General features: G+C 54.2%; 7 protein-coding genes across 7 annotated transcripts; 3 read left to right on the top strand and 4 right to left on the bottom strand.

The window, feature by feature from the left end:
- Positions 1–289: 289 nt before the first annotated feature.
- Positions 290–490, top strand: CH63R_02470 (EC87 protein; the record flags this gene model as incomplete). The annotated part of the gene is made up of 1 exon (XM_018297445.1): positions 290–490. One exon carries the CDS (start codon positions 290–292, stop codon positions 488–490), a length of 201 nt encoding a protein of 66 aa, XP_018162261.1.
- Positions 491–5,108: 4,618 nt separating this feature from the next.
- Positions 5,109–5,342, bottom strand: CH63R_02469 (uncharacterized protein; the record flags this gene model as incomplete). Its single annotated transcript, XM_018297444.1, has 1 exon — positions 5,109–5,342. One exon carries the CDS (start codon positions 5,340–5,342, stop codon positions 5,109–5,111), a length of 234 nt encoding a protein of 77 aa, XP_018162260.1.
- A 5,108-nt stretch (positions 5,343–10,450) lies between these two features.
- Positions 10,451–10,799, bottom strand: CH63R_02468 (uncharacterized protein; the record flags this gene model as incomplete). The annotated part of the gene is made up of 2 exons (XM_018297443.1): positions 10,451–10,497; positions 10,553–10,799. The coding sequence occupies 2 exons, from the start codon at positions 10,797–10,799 to the stop codon at positions 10,451–10,453; spliced, it is 294 nt and encodes a 97-aa protein (XP_018162259.1).
- An 824-nt stretch (positions 10,800–11,623) lies between these two features.
- On the top strand, positions 11,624–12,631 carry CH63R_02467 (uncharacterized protein; the record flags this gene model as incomplete). The annotated part of the gene is made up of 2 exons (XM_018297442.1): positions 11,624–11,727; positions 11,800–12,631. 2 exons carry the CDS (start codon positions 11,624–11,626, stop codon positions 12,629–12,631), a joined length of 936 nt encoding a protein of 311 aa, XP_018162258.1.
- A 364-nt stretch (positions 12,632–12,995) lies between these two features.
- CH63R_02466 (uncharacterized protein) lies at positions 12,996–13,949 on the bottom strand (the record flags this gene model as incomplete). Its single annotated transcript, XM_018297441.1, has 3 exons — positions 12,996–13,049; positions 13,108–13,269; positions 13,323–13,949. The coding sequence occupies 3 exons, from the start codon at positions 13,947–13,949 to the stop codon at positions 12,996–12,998; spliced, it is 843 nt and encodes a 280-aa protein (XP_018162257.1).
- Positions 13,950–14,786: 837 nt separating this feature from the next.
- On the top strand, positions 14,787–15,008 carry CH63R_02465 (uncharacterized protein; the record flags this gene model as incomplete). Its single annotated transcript, XM_018297440.1, has 1 exon — positions 14,787–15,008. One exon carries the CDS (start codon positions 14,787–14,789, stop codon positions 15,006–15,008), a length of 222 nt encoding a protein of 73 aa, XP_018162256.1.
- A 1,968-nt stretch (positions 15,009–16,976) lies between these two features.
- On the bottom strand, positions 16,977–17,645 carry CH63R_02464 (uncharacterized protein; the record flags this gene model as incomplete). Its single annotated transcript, XM_018297439.1, has 2 exons — positions 16,977–17,349; positions 17,482–17,645. The coding sequence occupies 2 exons, from the start codon at positions 17,643–17,645 to the stop codon at positions 16,977–16,979; spliced, it is 537 nt and encodes a 178-aa protein (XP_018162255.1).
- Between the last annotated feature and the right edge of the window lie 4,235 nt (positions 17,646–21,880).

The following is a 21,880-nucleotide window of genomic DNA, read 5'->3' as shown; positions in this document are numbered from 1 at the left end:
GCCATTGACGATGGATGGACTTGAGGGGAGAATAGAAGAAGAAGAAAAAAGGGGGGGTGGTGTGTGAAGTCGAATGACATGTCGTCGTCCCGTCGTGAAAGAAGTATATATATAATCGAGACGAACGCACAGTCGAGAAGGATTCCCATCTCTCCACCACCTCACCGTCCGCCCATCGAGTCTCTCCAAGCTTTGTTTTTCATCCCGATTGAAACGCCTCGCCCTTCCGCCACATCCAAGTACAAGACACTCCCCTGGAAGTCAGCACAAAATCAAGAACAAGAAGAAAATGCACGGCGTCCTCGTCACCGTCCTCGCCCTCGTCGCGGCCTCCGTCGCCCAGGCTCCCGCGAGCCCCTACACCGGCCCCTGCACCGACGAGGCCTGCGGCGTCGAGAGCGAAAACTGCGACGCCCAAGGCCGGCAATGCTTCCCTTTCCCCAACATCGCCCCGGCGCTTCGCGAGGGCTGCGTCTGCGGTTCAGGCTAAACGGGGCAACAGAATGACCTGGGGGGGAACTCATCAGCCGTGAGCATAGTCCCATCCTGTCCTGTCGTACGGGCCTGTCATCTCATCGTTCGGTGCAGGTTCTACTGTAGTTCGAGTTTGGCAACGTCAAGGCGCTGGGCCCGGCCCGTGGGACACACTTTTGGGGATGAGACGGTTGGGGCAAGTCAAAGGAACACATGTACTCTGGCCTAAGAGTCGTTAGCGTGGTCAGCATTTCTTGCTTCAATAGACGGCGTCGGCGTTATGTCCAAGATGGGCGAATTGAATCGCCTCTGAAATCCCTTCTTAACCCCGAGCCAGTGACCCAGTCAAACAGGGGCGAGGGGTCCAGCTCTGCACAGCTATTTGCCACTCGACGTGACAACCTAATGGTACGATGTACGATGTATGCCATCCATGGCCGGGGCCGCTTACATCGTATACAGGTACAGCAGAAACCTGTAGCCCCACCCACCGAGTCGCAAACAACAAACCTCGACTCTCCCCGCTGGCGGTTTGAGTCAGTTCATGCGCGGGTAGAAGGGCTCGGCCTTTGCTTGACGGACATGACACCGAGTCAGCCCTCCCAGGCCGAGGGCCAGGGGCCGATGGGGAGACAAACACTCCGGAAGCTTGTGTGGCGGACCGCTGGGGAGGGGTAGACCCCGGTTGAATCCCAAGTGCGGAGAGAGACCGTGTGGTGTGGATATCCGTGGAGATGGCACGGGCCGGCCGAGTGGGCTGACTTTTCGACGACGACCAAGAAACCCCCGTTGTGAGTAATTTCATCCGTCTCGACGTGGTTTGGTAGACGAGAAAAAGGGATCGTGTCTGCCATTTGCCTTGTGGGTTCTGCCGTTATCGCCGCTCTCGGTTCCATTGCCACCGGCTGACTGACTGCATTAAGTAGAGAAGTGTGAGGTGTAGATGCAAGTCTCGTCTCGTCTTGCTTCTCGATATTTCGATTCGTGGTGCTCCGAGAGACCGCGCTGCGCGAAATCAGTTTATGGGAGTGTGTAAGGAGGAAGTGACCAGGTACCTGGTGAAGAGGAAAAAGAGGAGCCATGGGCAAACTAGAGGCCGGCGTTATGGGGCCCGGGTGCGGTGGGGCCGGACGGCCGACCGGGTGACTCGCGGTCCGGTGATCCAGCCCGGCTTCGTCCGAGCAAGGCGCGCGCCCAACGCAGGTACTTGCACTTTTATTTCTGAGCTACAAGATCCTTTGTTTGCCGTCTCTTGCTCGAGGGTCCTTGGGAATTTCGATAAAGCGAGCGTGGGCAGGCAGAGTCGTCGACAATGTGCCGCAGACGCCAGTTAAAACGCGGGAAATATGCGACGCGTCGAGAAAGCACCTTGGTCTCGCTGGTAGTAAGCCAGCATCCGCAGAAGATAAATCCCCTCAAAGAATCGCCAGAGGCAAGACGACAAAACCGCGTTCGGCGAGCCAAACGCCTGATAGAGATACGTCGAGTACCCGAGACGTCTGTGGCGGCGACTTTACACCGACAATAAGTGTTCTCGATTCATGATTGTGGTGACGAATGCCACAACTCGGGTACGTCTGCGCTTTGAGAGCCGACATGTCTGGTTCCAGAAACTTGACTCCGAGTCGGATACCACTCGGAACTCCTCCCTCTTCCCAAAACGCCTGTGTATATCATCTATTCGGTATTCTTATATCGTGTACGATCGAGTGGAATGTCGAAAACAGGTTGGTGAGTTTCTTTTCTGCACGCGTTTGCCAGTTAGCAGCAACTTCGATGTCGAGAACAGCTGCACAGCAGGTAGCACGAGTCTGAAAGGGGCCTTGACAACGCACCGCTGTGCATCCATGAAAACTAACGAAAGTCCACATCATCAGGCTTGGTTCTACCTAGTCTGAAAGCCATATCGATACCACTTACTTGCCCCCAGGAATACCACAGCTCTTGTCGAGATTCTCTCGGGTATCAGTACGTGACGCGCGGGATGGGAAAGCAGTTGGAGAGACGTGACCGGGTCCAAGCTTGGCCAGAACACAAAAGCAAAGAGACTCTCTTTTCCTCTGGGAGATTACCGTCTCGTCGTGCGTGTGCAGGATTTTTTCGCTTCTTGACTGCCTTGCTTCTTTCACGCCGGTTCAAGCACCGGGTCGACGAGACCTTCGCTGGTGACTGTGTGTGGTCCGAAATGTGGCACAGCACACACACACACACACACACCGTCGGGGCCGTTTGTTGCCCCGGGCCTTCTTTTTTTTCTCGGCCTGGGTTCATCTCGTAATAGGCGCCCGCCGTGAGAGAAATTTTCATTCCGTGACGCAAGGCAACCAGGCAGCCCTGCTGCTGGAGATTTGCCATGATTGAGAGTGTCTTTTTTTCTTCTTGCCAACAAGGCAGATTTCGTCGGGGCGACCTTGGAAAGGCCGCGGCGGGGCAGATTCCGTTGGTTGCCAGAATGCTACCCTGGCCCGAACTCATGGCCGTCCGGCCACAGACCAAGGCCGCTTCTGAGGCGAGGGGGAAGGTCACAAATGTAAGAAGCCCAAAATGACGACGAGAGAAATTTCCCAGATCTGTGTGACGGCGCTTAGCCCCCACGGTTGGGGTCCAACGTCGCAAGCGCCCATCTGTGCCTTGGATCCCGCGGTTCCCGGGGGCCATCGTCATTTTCGAGGTTCTTCGGCCTGCCATGGAGTTTTTACACTTTGGGAGGGGGACGGTTTGCTTTTTCCTTGCACGCCCTTCGGAATTCGATGGGCTTGTTCGAATCGTGGGACAAGGGGCTCCTGTTCCCAGTGTTGTCCGGTTCATGACCTCAACGTCACCATCGGCAGCGGTTGTTGCGCGTTCGCAACCCGCTTTCAACCTGGCAGCCAAAAGAAAACCACACATAGTAGAGTCGATTAACCCTGCAGTAGTGGTGGTTCCGATCAGAGCGACATGTACTCTTCGTCTCATGTGCCTCTCCTGTGCCTCCCATGTGCCTACTCGTGCTTCTTCCAGTCCAGCCGCTCAGATAGGAGGCCGGTGGTCGCCCTCACGAGACCGGGCAGGGCGAAAACACGAGCGGGACCGATCCAAAAACAACCTCTCTGGCTCGGGCGAGAGACCATAAAGGTATTCCCCGATTCATACCACCTGTGTAGAAGCACACACCGTCTCGCCACTTTCAAATTGGTGTCTCATCCGCAGCTCCCATCGTTCACAAACACTTGCCGCTCTGCAGATAGGAAGAGAAGCCGGTCACAACTCATCTTTCACCTACGACGAGTCCTGTGCCTCTGCTGGATGAAAAGCACATCCGACGATGCCCTCGCTCTCTTCCGCGCTCTCCCCGGTGGCGACCTTTTGCAGAGGGGCTGGGTGGCGCGTTGGCGATATGCAGACACCTACTCGCCTGCTGGCATCCCCCTGAGTTTCAACTCTACAAGTCACAGCAGCGAATGTTGTCTATTCGCACTCATCACGCCCGCAACCTCCTCAAGGAGTGGTCATGAGAGCAATCTTGTCGATCCCCCCTGTGCCATCTGTCGATAAACCCATCGGAAAGGGACATCCATCTGCCACGCTAGGAGGGGGGTGGGCGGGTCGTTGCCTTGCCTCCCTGTTGCCCAGACAGGGCGACGTAGGGCGTATACTTACGTTGTCGGCCGCATAGAAGTACAGACTGCCAAGTTTACTTGCCATGGTGAGCGGTGCGACCTGTCACTGCTGCATTGCTGTTCGAAATCCTGTGAACAGAGAGCGAAACTTTTCTCTGATTTTCTTTCTTTTCCTCGGCCAGCGTGACTCATTCCTTGAACAGATACCCCTATTCCGGCTCGTCGAGAGAGTGTTTTTTTCTTTCCCCCCTATTGCCCTACTTTCCTAGTACCATTACGCCATGTGTCTCGCCGCGAACGGTTTGTCCAGTGATGCGAATCCCCTAGATGGGCTCGTGCCTCACTGACGGTCCGAGCTGTCCATAGTTGATGAGTGATGCCAGTGAGTTGCGATGTACGCTCGTCGCAGGTTAGGGGCATGGCTTCTACGTGGTACTGCTAGAATACCGATAGGTACCAGCCGTGAACTGTGACACTCGAAGAGCACTGATGAAACCATCAGGTGCCGAGGGGAATCTAGAGTAGCCAGCGGGCCCCTGGGCCTACCCTTGGGCCTGTACAAGGGGCACGCGTCAGGGACATCAAGTCGGAGTATCTTCAGTCTCTGATACGTCGCGTCGATGCATCTCACTTCGATGGCCGTCTGTAAGCCTTTCACTCGACCCGTCAACTGGTGACAAAAACGCCGTGTTTAGTCCTACTTCTATTTTTTTGTCCATCTAGTGTGTGGTGAAAAAAGAGCTTCAACAATCGAAACGGCCAAAGGATTCGCCCCGTGTCCGTATCTGAATTGCATTCGTTGTTGTGTTCTTCACCCCTGAGCTGGAACTCCCCCTTCCCATTCCTCCGTTCCCCTTTCTTTCCTTTTATCCTACTTTAGAACACATTTACCCATATCGTTTCCTCTAAAACCTCAATCCCTATATTGTAAGCCCCGGCCATGTTTCGACGTCGATTGCGTTGCTGTCTCAGAGGTCCGCGTGGCGGTGCGAAGACTGAGATTGTGGGATGAGTTGCCCGCAGATAGACAGTTGCCTAACCCTGAAAATTGACGTGAACCTTCTTGGCGTTGATTTTGAGGCGGAGTTTCGATCCGGTGTTGTTGACGCCGGCGTCGGGCTCGGTGGTGTTGTGTGCGGGTTCCCCACGGGGCGTCTCATCCATATGCATGTGGCATATGTGAGCCTGTAGAGAATGGCCGCGGCATTTCTGTCGCCAGGTGCAACGGTAGAAGGGGCAGCTCTGCAGACTGGAGGTGGATTCGGGCATCTTGGCTACGAGGCTTAGGTACAGTTTCGAAGAGTTGAGAACGGGTTTGGGGACAATAGATGTCTTTGAGGGGGTGGGGGGGAGTGATACTGAGGTGATGAGGACTGGTGAGTAAAGCTCTGATCGAATGTGGGAGGAAGAGACCTATTTATTCGCATTCCCTTGCGCGTCCGTCTACCAAGCCACCGAGATTATTGACCAGGAGAGAATCACGGTGTGGTGTTGCATGCAGATAACAACCATTAGGGCACCAGCCTCCAACGGTCACGTCGAACGGCCCAGCTCCGCGACGCTTAGTCGAATACATTGCCTGACGGGCGGCATCTGGCCATGGTTCCTTGGGCGTGTACACTTGAGCCTCCCAGCTGGCCAGTCTCGGCCGGCATCCCGGCGACGTACCGCACGCTCATCTCACGTCTTCTCGGCAACGAGGTGAGGGCAGCGGACAAGCAGCGAGCGGCTGGGTGGGCCCTCAACACCCTGGAGGAGGCTGAGGGTGGATGGCACCATTTTCGTTCACTTCATGGCACTTCTAAGATTGCCGGGGGTGAGATCTGCAATAATGCCCCCTCGTCACGGACTTGGGGTGTCGTGGTTTGACGTGGGTCAACAAGGTGAGTTGAATGTCGGAACAGGTCTGCCATACAACAGCCAATGATGAAGGCAAGGGAGACGGAGCGGTAGCAGTTTTGTGTGTCCTCAAGAAACCACGCCAAGGGGGGGGGGACATCCGCTCTCTTCATGTTGACTCCTTGCTTTCTTTCCTTTTTTTCCTCTTGCCCATCTTTTCTCTGAAGATTCATAACCGAAAGTTCAACTGGCAGCCAGATGATGCACGGGCATCACGGCTTCTTTGGCGTGTGCAGTATCCGAGTTTCCGCTTCGCCAGCTCGAGGCCAATCGTTTCCCTCTCGCGTGTCAGCCTTACGACGCCACAAATATGTTTTAGTCTCGAACTGGTTAGAGGTTGGTGTTTGTTTCCTTTTTTTCTTCTTTTTTTTCTCTCTTTCACCTGAACTTGACCGCTAAGTCAACCGCTCAAGGCCTCGTCGAGGAGTGGGCGCATTCGAAGAATAAGGATAGGCTCTGCCAGGACGCATCCGACGGACTACCTGTACAGGCTCGAACTACTATGTACAGTACTTGCTCAGGTTGCAGGTGTTCGTGACAGGGCTGGCTCCTCCTAGGCGAATCAAGCCGGGCCCGGGGAACCAAGCCCGGCAGGCTTTTTAATGGGTCAGGACAGGGGGGGTCATCCTGACAGGTCCGTCCGTACAGAGTACATGTGTACATCGCAGGCCCATCGTGAGATGTGAGATGTTTGATGGGAGGTGTGCAACTGAATGGAAGTGTGAGGATAGAGGAGTGAAGACTGGAAGTACCGTAGCTGAGCTGTACATCGTAGTGTGAGGATAGAGGCCTGGCACAGACGATGGCACGGCCTGATTGAGGAAGAAAAAGCAACGAATATTGGCAGGGTTTCCAGCATCCGAGGGGGGCCAATCTAACATTCTTCCTTCCTGGGTGAGTTCATGTCTCAACGGCACTCGATACATCGTAGTGTTGGAAAAATGGGTTGATTTCGAACCCACCCCTCCCTTCCCTCCTCTTTCTCCCTTCCCTCCTCTTTCTCCCTTCCCTCCTCTTCTCTCCCATCCCTCCTCTTCTCTCCCATCTCTCCTCTCCTCGCCCGGTCGTCCTTTAGCGAATCCCTGGCTTCTTCCCCCCGTCGTTCTTTCGTGAAGGGTCTGGCTTACACTCCACTCCTAAGTCAATGTGGATACGACGAGAACTGCTAATATGACGATCGCACAGTCGGCCCCCCCCAGCTACTTTGCCCAGCCCTGGGAATGGATCTTTCATGCTAAACTCACCGACTAAAGCCACACTGCCGTTCTATCGTTTCAAATTTCATTGCTTCGTTGCGGCACGCTTTGTGAGGGCCAGTCTCGTATTTCCGGCCCCGTCTATCGCCTTTGCCGTCATGCCATCTCGTGATGGTCGTGAGTACTACGAGTTCCTCATTATCTTGCACGTAGAAGCGAGCATCCATCGCCCACGTAAGTAGTACGGTAGCTGCCGGATTGCAATCATCCAGTGCAGTCATGTGAATCGGGCCAGGAATTTCTATGCCCCGCACCCCCTCCCCTCCCCCCCCCGTGTCCCGTCTTGACAAACAGAACCAAAAGGAGCGAGGCGACAACGGTATCGATTGCGTGCATAGTAGGCTCATTGCGCCCATTTTGGCTTTAACCTCCACAAAAGACTTCCGACCCCGAGGCAAGCTGCCTACTTGGGGCAGAAGGCCCGATGGGACGACGATCCATAAGCAGCGAGTGAGTGCACACACAAAAGTTTAATCAGACCTCACCTCGCGCCTCACACCTGGGGGTCTGTCTGGCCTTTCGAAGTTCGGACTTTTGCTGCAGATTCTCTCGGCTTTCGGCGGCGTTTCCGCAACGGTTCGCCTGTCTTTCGCTATCCTTGCCCTTAATGTGTCTCATCCTCTTGTTACTATGCATACTGTGGTTGCAGGCAGATGTTTCCCCCGTGGGGCAGGCAGACTGTGAAAGGTGCAGCAGCCACAGGTAACTCGGCATTAGTACATCTGGCTGCTGCTTACGGACGTATTTTGTTTGCTTTTCACTACGATGGCTGACGAGAGCAGGGCTAGTCGGGCCAACCTTGCGCGATAGGATACCTGACCCGCACCATATATCACGTCTAACATCCTACCTTTTGGTCCACCCCCGCTGTGGATGGGCCGAGCGCAGCCACCACCCTGTTCTGGAAACACGTCAAATGCTCGACCGTCCATAGTGCCGGGTCAGTCAGTAGCTGTGGCGAGGGAGAGGAACGCGCTTCGGGCCGAAGAATGACCAGACCTAGCCACCATACGCGACGCTAAAGAACGCCATTCCCGCGTTGGCTGTAGAAGAAAGACCTTGCGCAGCTCAAATAAAAATATAGTACACAGTACAACAAAAACTCTTTTAATCGGTTTGGGCCATTTGCTTTTGGCACGGACAATAACTGACCGCCCGGCGGCCGATATTCTCCGAGGTATATGGGGCCACCACGGCTTCGCGGCGCCGAAGTTTGTCCGGTCGCGGCCGATTATGTCCACATTAGTCGGCGGACTCGCCCCGCCGCAGCCGGCCCAAGCTCCCACCTCGTGACAGAGAGCACGGGCCTGGCGAGGTTACTTGCAATCACGGTGGCGTAAGAGAGATCCAAGGTCGGATCATGATGTTGTGCTGGACATCTTGGACGTACGATGTAGAGGCATCACACCTACCACCATACATGTACCTACCTGGTGGAGCCTCCGCCGACACCACGTTGGCGTTGGGTGGTGGTGGTGGTGCATGGATGAAGACGTGATTTCTTTGTCCAGGTGGCTCAAGCGTGTCAAACATGGACCAAATCCAGCAGGAAAAGAAGAAGATTGGCTTGATCCCACGCTTTGCAATCTGTCTTGGCCCCGGTCGTGGCTTCGCCCATGTGGAGAGTATTGCACTCGGTGAACTTGTGAAACCAGGATTCTCTGCCCTCCGTGACTCATAATCCCAAAACTTGCCTTGTCCTATCAGCCCTCTCGCTCAAGGTCGCCCGCCCGGTTGTTGAAGCAGGAAGGAAATGGTTGCCGGGGTGGCCACTCTCAATATCCTCGAGAGGAACGGCCTGGCCGTCCGTACGGGCCACCGACTGTCCGGTGCCACAGGCCATGGAGCGAGCGGTGAGCACAGAGTAATTTCCCAGAGGAAGAAAACGTCGTCTCGTCGAGTCGAACCCGCACGCGTCCAGGCAGCCGCATCTGCCACCGCAGACGTGTTCGTCGCGATCACCCCGGGGAAGGGAAATGATGGACGGGAGCCCCGGCCTTCCCATTCGACAGATTAACGCCGCTTTATTCCTTATTCTCAACCTGACGTATGCATCTCAGGCGGCCCCACACTGCCACCGACATTCGTCAGCGCAGGGCACCCCCCCTAGGCCTTGTTCACGGTTTTCACACATTGAATTTCGCTCCATCTGTGGGTCTCAAGTGTTCATCATCGACAAGATATCAATCAGTGTCTGACAGAATGGACGCTGGACAGCCCACACCGCCCCGCCAAGGAGGGCGTATCGGGATAGATTGGGACCATCCCACGTGTCTCTCCTCTTGGGCGGGCTCGCGACCGGCATTCTCGTGAAAATGCTGGGGGCATGTGGACCGGGATCGGATTGGGCGGACGAGTGTCTTCGGGAGGCGTGTTATGGGGATCGCGTTTGCGATTCCGCGGGTTCTGGCCGTTGCCACTGGTTACTATCGTGACCTGCGCACATGGCAGTTCATAGTGTGAGGCCTGGGGACGCATGGGTGTCCACTTACCGGCCACCCGTCCCTCCTTCCGACGAACTCTACTGGCCCAAGGTGTGCTTCTCTTCGGTTTCATATCCGGGAGGCCATGCTCGAGTGATGTGGTGGTGCCCTTGGCTACCGGTAAGACTTCACCCCTTGTCTACATATCACTGATGAAGAAGGACATGTCTCTTCCTTGCCACCACCGCCCCTCGTCTGTAAGGTGAAATCAAGTGTCCGGGAACCCTGAGGCACGCTCTCAGTCGCGTCGCGGACGATCCTCATGCTCTTGTCCGCCAGTCTACGACGATTCGTGAACACACGTCTACCATCAACTGGACGTGGCCCATTGGTCCAGCCAGGAGCCAGATCCGGTGCATGTATCGACCTGGGCGTACCTCAACACCGTCTCTTTTGGTCTGAAATGCCTCCAAAGACAATCCTTGGCCTCCTTGGCCGCACTGGACGTGGTTGTGGTGGCCACGCAGACTACCCAGCATCCCTGGTCCAACCGATGACGGTTTCCGTGTCGTTCTTTGCCTCCGAAACGTAGATAGAAAGCATTGACAGAACCTATTTGATTTCCTCTTTACCTTGTTTTCCCGTCACATCCACTCTGTTCCGTGCCGCTCGCTCGTGAACACGCGCTCCTGTCCCCTAACATATATCATCCTTTTCAACAACAACCCCAGTTGCGTAACTCCAACTTGATTGCTATCCTCTCAGTCGACATCTGTTCCGTACTCTCTCATCCCTTTCGTCAAAGTTCAAAGTCAACTAAAGAGTAGATAAGACAGAAACGACCGCCTAGTGCGCGTTAATGCTTGTGTTGTGAAAAGGCACACTCGGCACGAAGACATACTGCCCAGCAAGCAATAACGCCTCGTGTAACCCATGCGGGACTGGGCAGGCCCCCTCTGAATCTCCCCCAGAACCGTGAACCTCTCGGCCGCCGCCTGGATCGTCGCGTCATGGTCGATGGTCTGCGTCGGGCAAACATCGTTCGTAACGCCGCCGTGGGCAGGTTGGGCCTCCTGTCCTGCACCTTGCAAGCCTCGTTTACGACACGACCCTCCCTCGAAAGATCGAGGATCCGATGCGGGGTGCATGGCCCATTGGCCTCCGCTTGCTGGAGAGCAGCCTTGCTGTTCCACGGCCTGGGCTGGGCAGCAACGTTCCCCTGCGCCCTCTGCCGACCGCACGAATAGAAAGGCATCTCGTAGTGGTCTTCTCACGACGGCTGCCCAAGTAAAAGACGAGCGAGCAGACGAGTACACACTGAAGGGCGGTAATTAGCAAACGCCCAACTGTGGGTAGCTTTTGTTTAGCAAACAAAGGAGACGGGCCACCCGAAGAGTCTCGTGTGTTACAGCATATGAATGGTATGATAGGTACTTATTAACGGAGAAGGCTGCCGGGGTGAGATGCCCTCCCATAGGCGCGTGCAGTCGTCAAGAGGGTGTAGAGCGCACCTCTCGATCCAGCGGGACGCGCGTGTGCCGCAACGACAGCGCGGGGTACATTCCCACTAACGTGCTTTCGTTGTCGAGCCTCAAGAATGGGCCACCAGCACCGAGTCCACCGCATGCAGGTTCACGTAAGATGGGCGAGGCCCAATGGAGCCAGCGGGCGAATGGTTTCCCCAAGGCGGCCAATGGCGATCGAGTTCGGTGAGCAGACACTCGGGCAGCCTGCTGCGCTTCGACGTGGCACCCGCAATGCATAGAGTGGTGGTGGTTGCTCTCCTTCTGTCCTCGCATGAAGCAGGCCGAAGTCCATTGAGGAGGACAATTGCCACGGTTGGCGGCGCGCTGCATGGAAATATGAGGCGAGTCGTGGATGGGCATGGCAGACGGACCAAATGCTTATAAGCCCGCGCTGGGACCTGCTGTTGACATTGGGATTCTCTCGACCAACAAGGCCTTTTCCAAACATGGAAACCAACGGTTGGACGCCGGCATCGCCCCAGGAGACCGCTGGGAGTCAGGGACTCGAAGCCTCCGTCGACAACCTACAGGATGTTGGACCCGAGGTGTCGTAAGTTTGATCCCTTTTGGTGGGCGCTTTGGTGTCTTACACCGTCCCTACTACTACTGACCACTCGAAAAGGCCGTACGCGAGCCCGGCGTGCAACGTCTACTTCCAGAGCGGACAGCCGTTCAGGGTTCCTCGCAACCTCCTCTGCGGAGAGCTTGAGAACATCCGCCACCGCGGCCTGGGCGAGATCCGACTGAAGCACATACCCGACGAGGCCGGCCACGTGCTCGTCCACTACCTTCACACCAACTCGTGGCAGACGCTCAGGGTCAGAGAGTCGCCGGACACGGCCAAGTACACGTCTCACCTCGGCATCAGCTTGCACGTCTACGCGGCTGCGCAGGCCTACAAGCTGCCCCAGTTGGCAGAGCTCGCCAGGGAGAAGGTTTCGCTCTACGCAGAGTCGTCGCCCCCGCTCGACGTTCTGCTGCTGGCCTCGGACGCCTGCGCCGCCCTCGGGGAGGACGACCCGTGGTTTTCGGCCTTTGTCAAGCGTCGCGTCCAGCAGTTGTTCGAGGACCCGGCTTCCCTGAACAAGTCGGGCCTGCTGGGGTGTTTCGACAACGCGACGACGTACTCGAAGCTGCTCGTCAAGAGCATGATCGACATCTGCTGCGACTACTCGGTCTCCGTCAACCCGAGCGAGTCCCAGCCCTCGCCTCGCATCGGGCCGTCGGTCACGTCGAAGCCCGCCGCGGCCCCCTGGTCGGAGGCTGCCGAGCATGAGCTGGACCTGACCGGCGAGCTTGCGTTGGAGTCGACCCTGGGCAACAGCATGGGGCCAGCTTCTAAGAAGGACAAGAAGAAGAAGAAGAAGGGCAAACGGGTGGAGGATGCTTCTGTCGAGCCTGAAGGATTCGTGGCGAGGGAGGGCGCCGAGCTCACGTTGAATGGTCGGCATTGATCAGCTCAAACTTTTACAATGAATGACCACGGAGTATTCCAATTGAACCGTTTCTTGTCTGTATGTGAGGATCTACCTGCTACTTGAGTTGTTGATGTTGATGAACCTGGGAAATTGCGTGAGTCGTTCTCAATGAGAGGCAACGGCTGTCATCGAGTTGCAGCTTTCGAACGCGCCAGTGTCTAAAATATGTCGGGGGGAGTTGGAGGCCAATATTTTTTCGTTATTTATTCGACATAGACGACATCACCGCTATCTTGGCCAAACGAGGCAACGGCCAATATTGAACTACAGTGAACGACACTACCAGTCCTCTTCCCAGCTGGACACCATAGAAGCCACGATCATACCCATTCATGCATGCTTACTTGGGACAGGCGATCCCCCATCCGGTGACGGTGTCACAGCAATCGGCATCCTGGAAGATGAGGTCAGTAAACCGGACCACCGCACCAGGTCGACGAGGATGCGCTTACGCAGCTTGCGGAGACCGGAGTGTCAGTTCCTTGCTTCATGACATTGCTACAGTAGTTCTTCTTGTCTCGGAGGCACCAGATTTCGTTGTTGGGGTTCTGAGCCTGGCAGGAATCGTTGCCCTTGCCCCAGCAGCAGTTCTGCTGTTCCCTATCGACGTGGCACTATTGGACGTCAGTCACTGCAGTATGGCATAGACATGGGTCGTAACACCTACGCTAGCGGCGAGGGCTGTTTGGACGGCCATGGCCGAAAGGATGGTGCTGATGGCGATGGAGAAGTGCATCTTGTTATGGAACGGAAAGAAAGTTAATGAGTGTTCCTGTAAGAGTTTGATCGTAACGAATGAGGCGAGCAAGTTTCTCGGAATGACTGCTTTAACGAGGGTGATGAGGGTGAAGAAAAGCCCATGAGGAGATGTGGAATCGGCCGCTTTTTGTAATGCTGCCTCGAGACCGTCTACACAAAGGCCGTTCCCGCGAGGGGATTCGAGGCCTCGATTCTCGAGCCAGCCCCCCACCCATGTTCCTCTGAGTTGACGCTGCGCCCTGGAACCACCATCGATACCCCTCGGTAAACGACTTGTAAGGGCACAAACACTTAACCAATGTCTAAAGATAGTTGTTGTACAAGGGCACATGAACAGCCGACTCGTAACGAAATCGTGTACTACTAACCAGACTACCAGAAAGCCAAGAATTATGACCAGTAGTTCTGCCCGGCAGTCCAGCATGTCTAGTCCCCTAACATGACCAGAATAAACACAGTTCGAGACCCACATCAACCAATGGATGTCCAGGAGGTGATTGGTCTTGAGAGCTTCGCTGGCGAAATAGTAGACCATGCCAATCTCGGCCTATATCCAAGTCAGCCGATTTCACCCGCCAAGGGTTTCAGAGAAAACGACGACTATACTTCGCCCAGGCCACAAGCAACTAAGGAGTCGGCCATACTTCTAGTTGTTGCCGACCTTGTAAAGCCCTGCTTCAGAAGGAGACCCTCCGTAAGGCTTTGGTCCACCCTATATTTGGTGTAAGATTACGAGTGCCTTGGCCAGATCTGTAGAGCCATCGGCACAACGGGAAGAGGGCTGTGAAACCCATCGGGCCTTGGCACCGGGGAGCCCGAATTGCAGTGCAGGACCACGTCTACGCGGACCTTGGTCAGCATTAGCAATCGGTACTGCACTAGAATTCAGTGTGGGGGTAATCATGTTAGGATCCGCAATTAAGAAATAGGGTTTGGAAGCCAATCTTCAGCTGACGGGAGCCTAGAATAGAACCAAGCTGAAGAAGCACTCCGGGTGGTTGACTGACGTCTCAGTCCTTGCCTGTGTGTTTTAACGGCTTCAAAACACTCTATTTCTCAACAGATTATCAGCTATTACACTGAATCAGGCGAGTTTTGAACAGCTCTTTCGTTGATTCCGCCGGTGTTCGGGAGTTGCTTCTCAGTGCATGGAAGATCTAGACCGTTACCAGCCCCTGCTGCCTCCCGCAAATGTACTGTAAAGAGAGAGAAATGTAAAACCGTCGATCAGCTTACGTTCAACTCCGCAGAAACAGAAGGGAGCACCTGGGAATATCCTAGCAGCAGAAACCTCGCCTACTATGTACAGCGTCCGGTAGAAGCCGAGCAGAACGGCCAGTGTCCCGTGCTTGGAGCACAATGACTCGTGGGCATGTACGGCCGCCCAGATGCATCATACGATGCTGCGGACGATCCTCTTTTCCTGATTGATCGTCCTTTCAGTCCTTTCCCCGTCCCCATTGTGTGTAAGAGCTTGATCAACGCGACCGCTGTTGGCACTCTCCGGCTAAGCGCTGTGGAGAAGTCGGCCGGCGAGGTGGGGAAAGGCATCGCCCCGGAACACGGCTCCACAAGCGGCATCCACCCCGGCTAAGACCCCGAGCTCGAGCCTGGCGCCGAAGCCTCTGCACCCATTCTGTGTGCTGTGTGTGTGACAGCAGCACCCGTTCAACCAAATGGGAAGTGTGTAGAAGTACCTCAAAGGTACCTCACGCGAGGGAACCGCTCTAGCGCATGTGCACAGATTTGCAGAGCTCTCTCCTCCGCCCCCAACCAGTCAGCAAGCAAGTGCAGTCAGTCCATAACCATTCACCACAATCAACCAGCCAATCTAAAAAATAAAAAGGGATAAAAAATATTGGACAGCCATTGGAGTTGCACCTCAGACATCCCAGTTTCGCTAATGGGACTACTCCCGAGATCTGCCCCTCGCCGGCACGCCGCGCCCCGAGCAGCTTCCTGCAGCCTTTAATGATGATGATAGTCCCCGCGCCAGCCAGGGTAGCGATGTAAGCACTACCCCTGCAGGCACATACTTTGGCATCTTTTGGGATACTGCAACCATTCAGAAGACTTGCCGAACGGTTTCCAAAAAACCCAGCGACTTATTGCAAAATTCTCCGATGAGAGATGTGCTTTTGGTTGGTCTCGACATAGACACATTTCAAGGATATGACCACCTTATCCCAGATCAACAGCTTCATGTTGGGATATCAATACTAGACACCCGGATTCTCGAGGGCATATACTCAAATGCGTCATCTTTGGAAAAGGCTATCAGCTCGTACCAGTTTACCGTCGGAGAATCAGAATACTGCCGACGAGCGTCAAAGAGGTTTCTTTTTGGAATATCGGAACCAATTGAAATCGCGCAATTGCAATTGAAAATTGAGTCGCTGATCCCGTCTAAAAGGGATATCGTTCTCATTTTACATGGCGTCAACTCAGATCTTAAGCTTCTTCAACAACTCAACATCGGCCTGCCAACTCAAGCACTTTACGTCATCGACACAACCAAAGCGGCACAATTCCCTCTCCAACTGCATTATCGATACAGCTTAGAGAAGCTACTTGGGGTTCTTGAGATCCCTTTTGCAGCTTTGCACGCTGCTGGCAATGATGCCCGCTTCTGCTTACAAGCGCTGCTCATGATTGCTGTAAGGGATGCAGAACAGCAATCGTTGGGTTCTCAGCCATTAGTACAGCTCTTCCAACAGGTTGCGCGAGAAGATCGTCCGCTTACAGCAGGGGAGAAGCAGGAACCAATAGATCAAGCTAACCGGGAAGCAAAAACGGAATCGAAAATGAGAAGGAAGGCCAAGCGGGCTGCCAGATCTGAAAGAAGGATTGCTCAAAGACTGGCACAAGAGACAATGACATCAAAAGACAAAAGTAATATGTCGGGTTTGGGGTCATCGTAAGAAAATAGAGAGATCATGGTGAGGATTCTCTGTGGCGAGCTGGAGGGGAACGTGAGTGAAAGTAGCCGAATTGTTGTTGCCGGGGATTGCAAGCTCATGGTGAAGAAACCGAGCATAAGAGTCGGCGAAAAGGCAACTCAGCACTGCATCCTGGGGGTTCATGAAGCCTCTCGCATTGACGATGAGCTGAACTATGTACGGCCCACCCTCTCGGCGACAAGTGAGCCGCAAACTGTATCCAGACCTCTGACTGTTGCGACTTAGAACACACCTGTCACGATCTCTCTGCAGGCCTACATAGGCAATACTCCCCCCCCTTAACAACCACATACGACCATACCCATTGGAAAACTCGGGATCCCGTCCGCTCTCCCAAAGATAAGCCAATGAGGGCCGGATTAGTAGTTGGGTCGGTGACGACCAGCGAATACCTGGTGTTGTATGTTTTTTGTTCGTTCCGTTTTTGGCCGTTGTTTTGCTTCGCCTTCCTCGCCAGGTAGAAGGAAACTCAGAGGATGAAAATAAGCACGTGTGTGCGTCTCCGATCATGTTTATCATATCTGTGTTACACTTTGGTTAGAAAGCTGTGTTTGCAGTGTCTGAGGCGTCTTAACTTACATCGAATGGACTTGGAAGCAGAACTAGTTGTCGAGAAATTGTATGTCGAGGTTGACAAAGACCCAATTCCAAATCGCATCCTGGGGGCTCATGGAGCCTTTGGTATCGACGATGGCCTGAACTAGCTCCCTTTCGTAGCCTTCGGGGACGAAGAAGGTTTCGCCGAGTCCTTCGTAGCTCCTGCAGAGAGCGTTGCTGCACCCCATGGAGTGGCGACGATTGTTGTGCGGGTTGAACTTCAACAGTTTTTCGCAAGGCATCTTGACCCAGAGGGCAAAGGGACCGTGTGTGTTCTCGATGTGCCGATCCAGGTTGCTTTTTGTTGAAATTGGGTTTGCTGTGCAGCCCGGGACCATGCAGCGAAACCCGGCGCCCGACGAGTTGTTGGAAGACATTCTTGTTGAGACACAAGAGGAGATTAAACAATGGCGAGTTTTCGAGATGGTCGATACACAAAGGAGGTTCATTAAACTTGGTGAGGGTGCTGGTGCTGGTGCCGGTGCGACTGTTTATAATCCCCACCCTCACACCATTGATGTGTGCATGAGGGCGACGAGGAGGATGAGGAGGAGGAGGAGGGCAACGAGGAGGAGGGCGAGGAAAACAAGGAGGACGATGAAGATGACGAGGAAGAGGATCAGGAGGACGCCGACGACGACGAGAAGGCCTGCGATGCCTCTGATGACGAGCATCGGATCAAGAATACTGGCAAATGCATCGTGCCGCTAGCAAAGAGGAGGAAGAGGGGGCAGCTGAGGATCATGAGGATATTGAGGATGATGAGGAAGATGAGGACGATGAGGACATTGAGGATGTCGATTATGATGAGTAGGATGAAGATAAGATGGAAAACTTCCTTGCAATAACAGTTTCTATCTAAACTCATGATCCAGACATGTATACAGAAACACACGCCCCCTCTCTTTTCTCCTCCCGCACCTCGCCTTCCGCTTCCCACACCTCGTCTTCCGCTTCCCACACCTCGTCTTCCGCTTCCCACACCTACCTACCTTACCCTCACCCCGTGTCTTGGGCGAGCTGACTCGGACCCGACTTTTAGACGACACTCGAATCTCCCTGTCTCAGTGTGGCCAACAGTCGAATCATCACTGTCTCGGTGTAGACGTCCTCAGTGTAAAATTCCGGCGAGAGGAAGCCCAACACGACGGCGACAGACTAGCTCACAGTTTAGGATATGCAACATAGAAGGGGGTCGTTCTTCTAGGCCTACGTTTGTCGTCAGAGGTTATGATGTGTTGCCGGAGAAAGTACTGGTCGTAGCGGGGGAACACCGACATCATATTGGGCCTCCTGGCTGGCGTTCATCTGGAATGTTTTCCATTCTCTCAACCCCACTTCTCGCAGCCGATAGACCTGACCAGCTAGCGAGCAGCATCGACCTTGTACTAAAGGAAAGTGGGCACACTGAATACATGCACTTTCGGTTATTGAGCTCGCCGGGCCCTTCTCTCCCTGTAAACCTCTACATTTTCGTCGAAGCAGCATGTGACACCACACGTGTTTACAGACGGAATTCAACCTCAAGCTGGCGAAGTCACCAGGCGAATTGGCTCGCGACCAAAACGACGACCCCGCTGCTAGCTCCCACAGGCCATGTCTCATTGTCTCCGCATTCCTGTCCTCCTTCTACGGAGCTGAGTCAAGCCAAGGGTCCGCCAGGGAGTCCTGAATCCACAGTGGTCTCTGACGAGGCTCGCCATCCCAGGGGGCGATCCGGTAAACGAGACATCTACCTCTGTAGACTGGGCCGTGCGGGTACGGCCGACGTGACATAAGTTGCAGTTTAGGAAACCGGACGCAAGGAATAGAATGGGGTTTGTCAATGGCGTTGATATCGGAGCTAGTCATTGGGTCGGGAAACGTTTCCACGCTCCGCGCCATCCTTTTTGTCTCAAGAAGGAGGCCGGTAAGAGCGGCCTTGGCGTAACGCCAGGGCGGGTAGTCGTATGGTTCCTCGTCGATGCCAGGACCAGTCTCAGATCACAGGTTTTGCTTATCCCGTCTTGTTTCGCCCTATGAGTTGCGTCGGCTTTTGAGGTCACCCGTTATGCGTAAATCGGGGTTTCATTCCACACTCCCTCTCGCGTGTCCGTAGAGGACAAGCCAGATACACACAAGGGAGACTGTTGCCCTTCCGTCAGCAGTGGAACTTCTGGAAGGGGGGGTGGGCTTACTTGTAATATGTTAAACTGAGTACATATACTTTTGGAGAGCCAAAGAGCGTAACTTTCGGAAGACGGCACACGATTTTTGGTTTGGGTGCGGAGCCGATCATTTCCCCGGATCTGCCGAGATGCCCCCACCACTTGTTCCCCGCTGCATCGGACAAGGCCCACTGCCTCCGAGTCCAACAGCGAGGACTCAATAGGAAGCGCCGCTTTCGGATACTCGGCCTCGAAGTGCACCATGTAACCTCTGGAGACGATGCACGTCAAACCATATCGACGGGTTCGTCCGAATCCAGGTTCTACCACCGTTGGTGAGACCATGAGACGAGCGGCTGGCATCGTCTCACATGTGAAACCAAGCCTGCGAGGTGTGGTGCACAGAAAGCAGGGGGCTCGGCGTGGTCTTGAGTTAGATTCAACGTCTGTCGAAAGATCGCTGGGGTGGATGACGCGATGCGACCCTCCAGTGCCTGGAGCTCGAAGAGCGGAGCAGCGCAGCGCTTGGCTTTAGCTTGGTTGCCTCCTTATCCAATCTTCTGTCATCCCGGCCCAATGCAAAAGCGGTAGCTTTCGGGTTTGAGGCCGGGAATCTGACATCGTTCAGAGTTTGGAAGGGTGATGGATGGTATACCCGACTGGCCGGTGTATCTATTTAATTAGAGACTCAGCGATCATCAGCAAGGATGCACAGAGACAAGGCAGTCAAAAGCTTGACAGAGAATCGTGGAGGCACTACATGCAACAAAAGTGCAGTACTCAACACAAGACAGGGATTGATGCTATGGGCTCATAGAAGATGGGGTGAGCTGGTCAATCTCTAGCTGTAAGAAACGAACTTTTCTTCATTGATCCGTAAGGCCTTCCAACTCTACACGAGATTACTGAACTCGTTACATGGCATAATACACCGTCTGTGATTACCGTCGATACCAGAAACTTAGAAATATACTGTACTGGCCTTGTGTCAGCTCGTGATTCAGGAGCAGGTACCTGAGCGACCTCAAGGGACCGCTTTGGCGACGTACCTTAGTGAAGAAGCTGCAGATGTGTGTTCCGCGGCGCTGCCGGTTGCCTTGCGCATGTGCCCTGTGCCCACTCATGTACCTAAGTATCTCGGTACTTCTTTAGTTGTGAATGGCTTTCAACCGCCTGACCGAGCTGGTTTCGACATTGTGATTGGCTGGCAGTCGTGATGACTAAGCACGACAAGGTCGGTCGGTCTTGGGGTACCCATCAATATGCGTCAGGCGATGGATCTGGGGCGGGTAAAGATGGGCCTCACCTTGCGACTGGGCCCGATCCGTTGGTCGAGGGGCCGGGCCCAGCACTATGACATAGTACCTGGACTTGGAGTGCTGTTCCCATCTCTTAGGGGGTCCCAAGGCTCTTGTGACAGAAACAATAAGTTTCCAAACGATTCATTATCATTGGGTTGACGTTGTCCCCATAACGATATGCCTTCTGGTGTATGTGGAACGCAAGAGCTGACATCATCGTCACGCAGGTCCCTGTACGGGATGAGATAATCAATGGCGGCGGGTGGCCCCAATGAAATGATGTTCTTGGGATTGTTGTCTCGGGGTTCTCCGTCTGGAAGGGTCTTTCGGCATGTATGGCATGATATGCGATGCCGCTTCAGATTGCAAGAGTGGTTCTTAAAGACCTTGCCACACGCCATCAAAACTGGCGCGCCATGCTTGGATTTGGTATGTCGCTTGAGATTGGCCTTTGTTGAAAATGGGTTGGACCTGCAGGCAGGCACTTCGCACGGGAACATCTTGGTGGATCGAGATGCTACTGATGCATCGTTTAAAGCGGTAAGGATGGTTCGAATAGGTTCGGAAAAGCCTTGTATCCGTTGGGCTTGCTTGAAACCAGAAGGTAGGGCACGTAGTAAAAGATTTACTGCAAGAGGGGGATGCCGTTAAAGTAAACTAAAAGGCAAGAAAGATTGACTGACAATCAGCCCGTTAAATATATAAGAGATGCTTGTAAGAGTTTGATGCGACAAGATGGCGTGTTGATCATCACTATTGTTGCGAGACCTTACCTGGCCGCAAGTCGAGTGCGGGACTCTTTATCTATTTAGATGCTAAGTTGAGTCCGGGGTCGAGCCCGGGTCTCTTTAATCATGTGCCTAGGTACCCAGGTACTAAAATTCCGAACTAGTGCAATGCGGCTCTGCTGTGCGCGGACCACCGCAAACAGTTGCCTTACAGAGTCCAGTATAAATACTTCTCCTTCCCCTTCCCCACTAATAGCAATCAGCAATGAAGTGGCATTCTTGTGCCTAGACTGACTAACCACTTGGTAGTCGTACGGTCCAATCGTTGGCAGTGACGCCGCCGCCAGCGAGTTACATGATGTGAGAGGGGCGGGAAACGTCATTCTGTGGTCCGACTGCCCGGTAGTAGCTCACGTTCTCTAGGTACCTACCCAAAGTGCCGTCTGCCACGACACAGCACGCCGCGCCTCTTGCTTCCATCGACCACCCTTCTCACGCAGTACCTATCTGTGCGACTACATGACACTGAAATCGGATTGCATAGAATGGCGCTCACCTTTAATTGTTGACCAGGCCAACCCATCGGCCACTTTAATTAGTATGGACAAGTTTTTTTTAAATGTACAACAATTCGCCCGAAACTCAAAACCAACGAGAGTGCAGCCCCATGGCCAACCCAAAAACGCTGCCCTATTATACTGAGCGGATTTTTCGCCGAAGCGATGACAGGTCG

This window comes from Colletotrichum higginsianum, chromosome 2, assembly GCF_001672515.1.
Source record: "Colletotrichum higginsianum IMI 349063 chromosome 2, whole genome shotgun sequence".
Taxonomy (NCBI): domain Eukaryota; kingdom Fungi; phylum Ascomycota; class Sordariomycetes; order Glomerellales; family Glomerellaceae; genus Colletotrichum; species Colletotrichum higginsianum.
Note: the sequence above shows the minus strand (reverse complement) of the source record. Positions and strands in the feature narration are given on the sequence as shown.